General features: G+C 47.9%; 1 protein-coding gene across 1 annotated transcript; it reads right to left on the bottom strand.

The window, feature by feature from the left end:
- Positions 1 to 4,664: 4,664 nt before the first annotated feature.
- LOC310817025 (uncharacterized protein) lies at positions 4,665 to 6,669 on the bottom strand. The gene has a single exon (XM_083687424.1). The coding sequence runs from the start codon at positions 6,628 to 6,630 to the stop codon at positions 5,779 to 5,781; it is 852 nt and encodes a 283-aa protein (XP_083543550.1). The 5' UTR covers positions 6,631 to 6,669; the 3' UTR covers positions 4,665 to 5,778.
- Between the last annotated feature and the right edge of the window lie 3,431 nt (positions 6,670 to 10,100).

The raw sequence follows: 10,100 nt of genomic DNA, 5'->3' as shown, positions 1-10,100 counted from the left end.
TTACCCAAGCACCTTCTGTTCAATAAAAGCCTCTAAACATTCTATCCACACCACCACCACCTCCTCCTCCTCTCAGTCACTCCCCACCAGTTCATACTACCTCCCCACACATGTCCAAATCGACTCCAGACCCCCCCCACCCAGTTCATTGTCTACCACCCTATGTCACAGCTAAACCCAGCATCAGGCTTGAAGCCACAGGATTAGATCCCTGCTCACCCACTCATAGCCAGCCATGTCTCCACAACTTAGAGCTGCTCAGTGGAATGCCACACACACACACACACACACACACACACACACACACACACACACACACACGGCTGAATATGAAATGGATGCAACTCAAGAGTAGATTTGGTGCTGTCTTTATTTGAGCGCCCAGCCACTCAGCAGCCTCAATGAGATCACAGCCAACAGGGCGAAGAGGAGAAGACAGATCAAAACAACAGTAGTCCAACAACATTTCAAGTTCATTCATATCTCCATATATAACACAAGTCTCTGAACAACAATCATTTAAAGTGCATTTTCAGGTTGAGATGTTTCTTTTTACAAGCTTATAATTCAGTGACAATCACACACACACACACACACATCATATACGTATAAATAATTAGCATTGTGTATAACAGTATGTTCTCAATTGTTATCGTATTGCACAAATTAAATTAAAGTAGCAAACATGGAATTAAAACAGAATTGGCAGGAAGTTTAAAATATGAGGATGAGGGGAAAAACGACCCGTTCTCTGAGAGGACTTTCTCTGTTTTAGTTTCCTGTCACACCAGAGGAGAATAAGTTATACAGTACAATGTACAGTGAACATGGTGCTGGGTAGCAGGGAGACAGCGCAGGAGCTGAAACTGGACAGGTACATGTGCCATCGTGAATATGTTAGAACAGTTGGAGAGAGTATTTACTGTTCAAAAGGTAGACTCTGGGATACGAGAGGAAGTCAGGAAGTCACAGCAACTTTTATCAAAAAAATGTTTGGAGTATATTCAAGGTAGGTAGGCAACGGTATGCGTGCCGGAGTTGATCGTCGTCTCTTGTTTCTCGATCGTCTACGTTTTGAAATGATCTCGGATAGCGCTGCCCCGCTCTTTTTCCATTGACGACATCTCCCAGAGTCTACCTTTAAGGTTAGAGTTCTGCATACGATTACAGCAGTAAAACCAGACGCATATTACAAAGCAGCATATTACTGTATGGACCCAAAACATGTAACCCTCTGCTCCATACATAGGACAAGTGGTTCGGTTATTACATTAGGCTAAATATCCTTATGATCCATAAGTGGAGGCTGGTGGAGGTAGGAATGTGTGTTTCTTACCATTCCTCATTTCATTCAATGCATTACAATGATGGGCCCGTCCTCTGATTTCTACCTCCATCAGCCTCCATCTGCAAATATAGTATGTGATTATAATGAGTCCCATTTCTATGAGATATTTGTACTCGAGAGTTAAAGCCACAATCAGTAATTTGTGAAGGCTTTTTTTTTATTTAATTTTTTTATTATTATTATTATTATTATTATTACGGATTGCGGCTTTAAAGCAGCAGTCCTTTTTGGCTGTTTCTGCCTATATTGACCCATAAACAGTTCAGTTAAGATAAAGGAGCTGCTTTAAGGTGTGAGGGGTGCAGGGACCACCCTATGCTCTGATGATGACGAGATAATGACGAACATTAACTGAACAAACGGTAACGAGCAGATAACACATCCTGCTGTTTACAACGTATCCTCATAAATCACACTGAATTTCCACTTCAAAACAAACCAATAAACAAATTAGAGGACAGGATACAGGAAAAGACTTACAGCATGGTGGCAGATCATTGTTGAGACTTCACAGAAGCACGTGAGAGAGCATTCACACAGCAAGGCAAATTAGAACACGGAAATTAAACTGGAATTTCAAAGCATAAGAGCCATACTGGAAGGTTGTGTCTGGGTTCACCAGTCCAGCCGCTGTGGTAGAGCTGTTTTTGGTGTGAGAGACATTAACACGTTTGCCCTTCTCAGTCAGAATGAGTGAGTGTGAGAGCGAGTGCATTCTAAAAGGCTAGCTGGATTTATTGTCCAATTGTTCTCCCCTCCCCAACCCACTATTATTTCCACAAATACATTCCGGGGGAGGGGTTGTTTCGAGCGAACTTGGTGTGAACTTGGGTGTTCTAGCATCCTAACATCTGCCAGCCTGTGAGCGCATCCCGTGAACCTGAGAGCAAAGGGCCTGCCACTGGCAGAGAGGAGGCACCTGTGAACCCCAGGGCAGCCTCGCAGGCTCAGGCTCCTCTCAGCTCACAGCTGGGGCTACAGTACCGCTTCCTCAGCTAAAACAGATTGTCAGTTAAAACAAAAACACCAAAGCAAAACTCATCCGCATACTAAATGTCTAACTGTTGTGGGACTGCTGAACTGGTATATACTCTATGGGGTCCTGATTTGATCACGTCAAACCTTTAAGACCATGGGGATGGAGTCCAAAAAAAAAGCAGGCACTTCATAATACACAAAAGCAGGGTGAGGGACACACGGCCAATGCTGCTACACTGTTCAACAGTTGGTTGTTTAACGTGTTTAATCTACATTAGGTACCATATGAAATGGTAAGTCGAGCAAAAATAGAATCCAGATCAAGACCAAGACCAATAAATAACATCCCCTTTCCTTAACTTTATGTCGGTTAGTGACCCCCGTTTTTAAGCCGGGGGGTTAGAATTTCTCAGGATGAAAATGTTGAGCTTCCGCTTAAGTTCTCATTAATCTAAAAATATTCGCTCCCTGAACATTCTAAATCCTTTAAGTCAAGGACTCTCTCGCTGACAAACACAATTGATTAAATTCATGTCTTCCCCCTTCCGACAGGAACCTCAAATGGTTTGTTTATTCATCACTGAAGAGATTAAAATTCCAAAAAGGTGTTTGTTCTTATCTGGTGGAAAGGTAGCCTCGCATCCAGAGCAGAGAGGTTGATTTAGGGAGATGATGATGAAGTCCTGAGGGGGTATCAGTATGATGTCCTATGCAGGCTTTCTAGGGCGGGGATGAGGACACTCCTAGATGCATTACAAATACTTAACATCTCTCACATCTGCCCGCCCCATTGTAGAGTGAAGTGATACACACACACGCATGCACACACACGCACACACTAAGAAGATATACAGATGGAGACAAGGAGAGAAACAAGATAGACAGATAGGAAGATGAATGGACACGGACACACACACACACACACACACACACACACACGCGCTGACGAAAGAATAGACCTGTCATGGAAGGTATGCAGAGGGAGCAGTGGATGGTGTGAACGGATTTAAGAGGGGCTGTAAAACTACCAGCTGTAGTTAATGGTGTTCAACGGGTTTTAGAGATATTTGGACCCGACAGGGGAGAGGGAGTCGGTCAGTTAAGCAGACCGTGCAGAGCAGGGCTCTGGTGCTCTCTTATTGGGACAAAAGAGAAGCTGGGTTTGCACCTTTATGAGAAACTAAAGAGGTGCTACAGTATGTCTATCCTAATGCCTGGAAGATTGTACACTTGTATGTATGATCGCAAACGTACTGGATACAATATAAGCTGTCCCATTCACTTTGGGTTAAAAGGAAGCATTGCCCATGACGATGTAAGTGCCATTCCAACGTGTATCTTGCATTGTTGGGCACCACAGTGCTGCATAGAATAGCTTATAAAGCTTCAAGGGGGGAATAAATGCCAAATAAAGTTCAAGGGAGGAGGCATTCTAAATCATATTTGTGAAGCAGGGCTCACTGGGGCAATGTTATTCTCAGTGCATGCAATAAGACTGACCTACAGGGCATTAGACCCCGGACCAAAGGTCAGCCATGACATCATAAGCGAGATTAGGTCGAGGTCGAGGAGATTTAATTGTGCCTGTTACTTAAAGCCGGGGAGTAAATACAGTAAATACAGCAACAGTAGAGGAGGTACTATATAGACATTATGGCTTTGTATAGTAGTCATCGTATAGCCTTGCTCCCTGACATAGCCCATGAGTCACCAGAGCCTTGTAAGGCTCTTGACTAATAACACACTTCTCACCCTTCGTAGTGAACAATACCAGTGGGGTTGAGGGTCAGGCGGCTCCGTCTCTCAAGGGATTCATAATAGCATACAGTACTGAGCATGTACGTCACACACTTGACAATTCCCCACCACGCTTCTGCACGGTGCCACTCAACCATGTAACCATGCCAACCAGACGGGCAATCGGTCATATTCCTCATTATCACCATGGGCCTCCAGACCAGTGATACCATTTCTCACAGGATCTTGTTTGTCCCTGGCCCCTTCCCTTACTCTATCCGAGGCTCTCTGTCTAGAACACTGTGGTGCTGTGGAACGGTGCTGAGCTCTTCACTTCCACAGCCTCATTAGGGTACTGTAGCATGTGGGAGGCTTCAGCCCCCAGACCTTGCCGGGTGGAATAAGAACAAAGCCTCCTCTGTGAGTACAGCCAATTGCACAAGATGGCTTCCTCTGATCTCTTTGTTAGCCTTGTCTCAATTAAACTGCAGCAGCAGCAGCACAAGCACCACACTACACCAACAGACAGACGGACGGACGGACGGACGCTCGGATGAAAGAGGGACAGAGATGGCAGAGCTACAGTGCTAAGTACAGGGGGTGTGAGAGTGCACTTCAACGTAAGGCACTCTCAGAAAACAAGGCCAAGAGAGGAAACAAAGGCGTCCACGATGAGAGGCCACCAACCCAGAGAGACTTATACACCGAGGCCACCAACCTAGAGATACTTTTATACTGAGACGGCTGTGTTGCAAGGGGACTGGGAACATCACACAGCACTTACAAATCACATTGGTTTAGCCACGGGGGACCATATCTGATACAAGTGCAGAGAATTTGGTTATAGAGGAGAGAGTTATACTGTAAAGTGTTTCCGCCTCAGGTCCAAATGGTTTCTCTGTTCTCTTACCGTTTTGCTGTGTTATCTGCAAGGCTGTTGGGAGGAGATCATATGTGAACTGATTTGAGCCCTCGAGAGAAGCCATTCTTAATACTCAGCATAAGTACATTTAGATAAAATGTTATTGTTATGGTAATATAGGGCTACACTTCTTCAGGAAAGATTGGGCACCCTAAATGCTACATCAAAGCGGTAGACAGTCATTACACCCCAGGCAACAACTTAACGTACACAGTAATCGTGAAACTACACTGTAGGCTTGTTAAGACAAAGTGTAACCAATGTTTGGAAGTTTGTTGGACAAGCATATGCTTAAATATTTGATCATTTCAATAATGGGCCTAACAATTCTGGTAGTTCTAACTTGTTGGCATAAGAGTGTTTAGAAATATGTTTAATCCTGCTAGTTCCCACTTTTGAAAGGACATCTACACACAAACAACATCTCCGAATTTAACTGATCTAGACGGCACACACTGTGCTCATTTAGTCCTGAAACAAGTTTGGAGGGAAAAAAAAAACAATTAATTTGGCATGCTAGGAATTCCTAAGACAGACACTAATTGAATACACAGAGTAACACAGGCCAAGTTTATTTCTGACCTCGAACGAGAGTTATTTAAAGAGAAGGCTGGATAAAATAGTCATATATTAGTAAATAAATAAGACGGGAGCAGATTCATCGACCTTGCTAGGGGCAGGCCAGGAGTCCTACATAGAGGCTCTGATCTGTTGGGTGAGAGTGGGTGGGAGGTGGTGTTGCAGTATATGGGTCTGTGCTGCTGGGGGCAGGGTCTAAGTGAGAGACAGTCAGTCAGTGGCTCTTTGGCTTTGGGAGGCGTGAGTGGCTGGGGGGGACAAGACCTCTGGCTTTGAGCCCAGTGCTCTCTGGGTCTCGGGGGCCCTGAGTCTGTCTGAGTGCTCTGGGCCGGAGGTCTGGGGGGACAGGCAGAGAGGCGGTGGTAGTGGTGGTGGAGGTTCCCAGGGCAGGGGCAGAGGTCTGGGGCCCATAGCTGAAGCAGGGCAGGCCTCTGGACGGAGGGGGCAGCTGCCTCAGCCTGGACAGGGGGGCAGCGGGGCCTGGCCTTGGACTGACCATACCATGGGCCCCCCTCTCCTTCCTTGGAAAACCTGTGATGGATGTGGTGGCATCCTCTTGTGGCCTCTTGGGGATGGAGGCTTTCTTGAGGGAGTTGGGGGACTGGGGGATGCAGGGGGTGACTCTCTCTGGTGGGACCAGGCTCCGGTGGGCTGGGTCTGGCCGGAGTCGGGGTCCGGGGAGGCGAGGACTCACACGGACCCCCGGACCCTCAGAATCAGTGATTTTGAGTTGAGTGCTGAGGAGGAAGCTGAGTTCGTCTGGGCCGGGGTCCAAACACCCAGCAGGAGGGGCTGAAACAGTAGCAGGGACAGGGGCAGCGGCAACGGCAGGAGCATCCAGACCCGGGCTGGGGCAGGGACAGGGGAGGGAGCTGAGCTGGGCCTTGGGAGGACTGTCTCCCCAGCCAGGGTCAGAGGAAGAGGAGGAGGAGGAAGAGGGCTCACTGGGGACCCCTGTGTGGGCTGAGCTTGTTAGTCTTCCCTGGGGGCACTGGGCACTGGGCCATGGCCGGGAAGGCTGTAGTATCTGAGGCTGGGGAAGGAGAGAAAACATTACGTTAAACATCTGAAAACACGATAACCATGAAACTATAGCAAGAGCCCTTAGAACTCCACTGTACTTAAAGTAACTGTCTTCTACATCTATGCAGCATTTTCACAAACAACTTACCACTGTCTGGCACTCTACACACTAGCAGTATAAGGCTAGAAACTCCCACGAGGCTGCGCTGTACAACGTGGCAGCATCTCTCCCTTTATGTAGACGTTACAGCAAAACAGAAACAAACTGTCTTTTGCATTTGCACATGAAAAGCCGCCGGAGACGGCTTTGATAGCAGGGAGTGTTTGGAGTGTACAGCGGGGTTGTCCCAGTGCTGGAGTGCTAGTCTCAGTCTCTCTTCACTTATTAGCCCTGATGTTAGGCCGCCAGGCTGGGCCGAGAGGCGGGGAAGCATCAAAAGAACACTCCCTCCTTCTCTCTCTCTCTCTCTCTCTCCTGCTCTCTCCCCCCCACTCTCCCTCCTTCTCTCTCTCTCTCTCTCTCTCTCCTGCCCTCCCGCTCTCTCTCTCTCCCCCACTCTCCCTCCCTCTCTCGCCCACCCCCCCTCGCCTCTTCTGCTGACGTAGGATGACAGTTCTCTCCCGGGCCGTCAGGAGTCGCTGTAAGAAGGTGCCCCCAGCTTGGCGCCATGCCAATTAGGGAAAGGTTAGTGTGTATGCTGGGGCACGGGGGGTCCCACTCCGGCCCCCTCATTAACATTTAACGCTGCTTGTTAAGGCTGGAGAAACATGCGGGGTGGCCAGGTTTCATGGACACCTACCTGTCAGTCAGTCAGTCAGTCAGTCAGTCAGTCAGTGAGTCAGTGAGTCAGTCAGTGAATCAGTCAGTCAGTCAGTCAATCAGTCAGTCAGTGAGTCAGTCAGTCAGTCAAGAACAAGAGCACTCATATACAGTGGATGTAGCTTGTTATCTTTCTGATCCGTTGCACTGTGAGATCTGTGTACAGCTATGGGGAAGAATTCACTGGTCCACAGTGCCACCCGCTGGTTACCACCCAGTACTACAGCCCCTCCCACCCACCACCCCCACCCCTTCGGGACAGACCTAAGCAGCATTTTTCACACTCGTCCGAGGTTGGCGACGGCCGATCTCTTGCCTTTTTTTTCTGTCCAATTCTACCCCATGGCTGCAGGCTATTACTTCAGAGAAACATTCCCTTTCCTCTAGACGGTGACACAGACACAGAGTTCAGACACAGAGGTTAGGAGCTGGCGGGTGGGGTGGGAGGAGCCCGCCTTAACCAGGTTTCACACCCAGGAGTCGCCTGCACTCCGCCGGGTCCTTCAGGGAACTTTTTCAAAGTCTGAGGGTGGGAGGGAGCGTGGGTGGGCCGCCCAAGGAGGGCCGCTGGCCCCGGGACGAGCCTTCATAAATAATGGATGACAACTGGCAGGGGATTTAGGGAACGGCTCCTAACGAAAGGTGACACGGCTTTCTGGAGCCGAGCTGAGCTGAGCGTGGAGAAGAAGAGGCGCCTTATAAACCCCTGCAGGTGTTTCAAGGAGGGATTCACCTTGCTCCCCCCACAGCCAGACAGCCAGAGGGATGCTGCGCATGCATGAGGGAATGGGGGGGGTGTGTGTGTGTGTGTGTGCTTACGTATGCGTGTGTGTGGATGCGTGTGTGTGTGTGTGTGCGTGTGCGCAGTACCCCATTCGGCTGCCAAATCCCGGAGCGCTCCACTTCCCTCAGTTAGCTCAATATCCGTATTCTCCACCTCCCCTTGATGCCAATTGCTGATGCTTCAAATATTGCTTAGAGCTCACTATATCAATTCCAATTTACTCACGACGGAATCGACTCCGAAAACATTTAAATAAACGACAACGGGTACCCATAAGCAATTTCAACGAGCGCAGAGCACTTTAATACTAATTAAAATGATAACCACAAAAGCGGGGAGAAAATTAACTTTTTCGGTGAACCACAGACAAAGGGTCGCAAAGCAAGCTGTGATGGTTTACGAAACAGAGGGATGGATATTAAAAATGACTGAATCTCCCATTCCCACACCACATCCCAAAGGTGCTCTATTGGATTGAGATCTGGGGACTGTGGAGGCCATTGGAGTACAGTGAACTCATTGTCATGTTCAAGAAATCAGTTTGAGATGATTTGAGCTTTGTGACATGGCGCATTATCCTGCTGGAAGTAGCCATCAGAAGATGGGTACACTGTGGTCATAAAGGGATGGACATGGTCAGCAACAATACTCAGGTAGGTTGTGGCGTTTAAACGATGCTCAATTGGTACTAAGGGGCCCAAAGTGTGCCAAGAAAATATCCCCCACACCATTACCACCACCAGCCTGAACCTTTGATACAAGGCAGGATGGATCCATGCTTTCATGTTGTTTATGCCAAATTCTGACCCTACCATCTGAATGTCGCAGCAGAAATCGAGACTCATCAGACCAGGCAACGTTTTTCCAATCTTCTATTGTCTAATTTTGGTGAGCCTGTGCGAATTGTAGCCTCAGTTTCCTGTTCTTAGCTGACAGGAGTGGCACCCAGTCCTTCTGCTGTAGCCCATCTGCTTCAAGGTTCGACGTGTTGTGCGTTCAGAGATGGTCTTCTGCATACCTTGGTTGTAACGAGTGGTTATTTGAGTTACTGTTGCCTTTCTATCATCTCGAACCAGTCTGGCCATTCTCCTCTGACCTCTGGCATCAACAAGGCATTTTCACCCAGAGAACTGCCACTTACTGGATATTTTCTCTTTTTTGGACCATTGTCTGTAAACCCTAGAGATGGTTGCGGGTGAAAATCCCAGTAGATCAGCAGTTTCTGAAATACTCAGACCAGCCCGTCTGGCACCAACAACCATGCCACGTTCAAAGTCACTTAAATCACCTTTCTTCCCCATTCTGATGCTTTGTTTGAACTTCAGCAGGTCGTCTTGACCATGTCTACATGCCTAAATGCATTGAGTTGCTGCCATGTGATTGGCTGATTAGATATTTGTGTTAACGAGCAGTTGAACTAATAGTGGCCGGTGAGTGTATATTTCAACAGAACAATCATATTATAACATTATGTTGTTCATTGTGAATAATTTTCAAAGCATGAGTCTACCATGGCATCAGGTCTAGTTCATTGCTGCTGAAACCACCTGTTGAGATAACGCCTCAGCCTGTAGTCCACCAAGCATCAGACTGGTTGACCAATTTGACTGTTTACTGCAAGTTACTTGGAGAAGAACGGTGACAGGAGGGGTGGAGGGAGGTGATGCAAGACCTTTTGGGGGGGGGGGGGGGGGCTGTGGAGGACAGAAAGAGAGAAAAAGAGAGAGAGAAAGAAAGGAGAGAGAAAGAGAGAGAGAGACACAACGAGACAGCAAGACAAGCGAGACAGATGGGAGAGACAGAGAGCGCTAAACCAAAGTGAGAGGGTAAAAGTAGCAGAGGAGGAGGGAAGGCGTAAGAGGATGTGACTTTGGTACAGAGTGCGGGGCAATGCAGGGCACAGCAGGGC

Source organism: Argentina silus (assembly GCF_951799395.1).
Source record: "Argentina silus genome assembly, chromosome: 16".
Taxonomy (NCBI): domain Eukaryota; kingdom Metazoa; phylum Chordata; class Actinopteri; order Argentiniformes; family Argentinidae; genus Argentina; species Argentina silus.
Note: the sequence above shows the minus strand (reverse complement) of the source record. Positions and strands in the feature narration are given on the sequence as shown.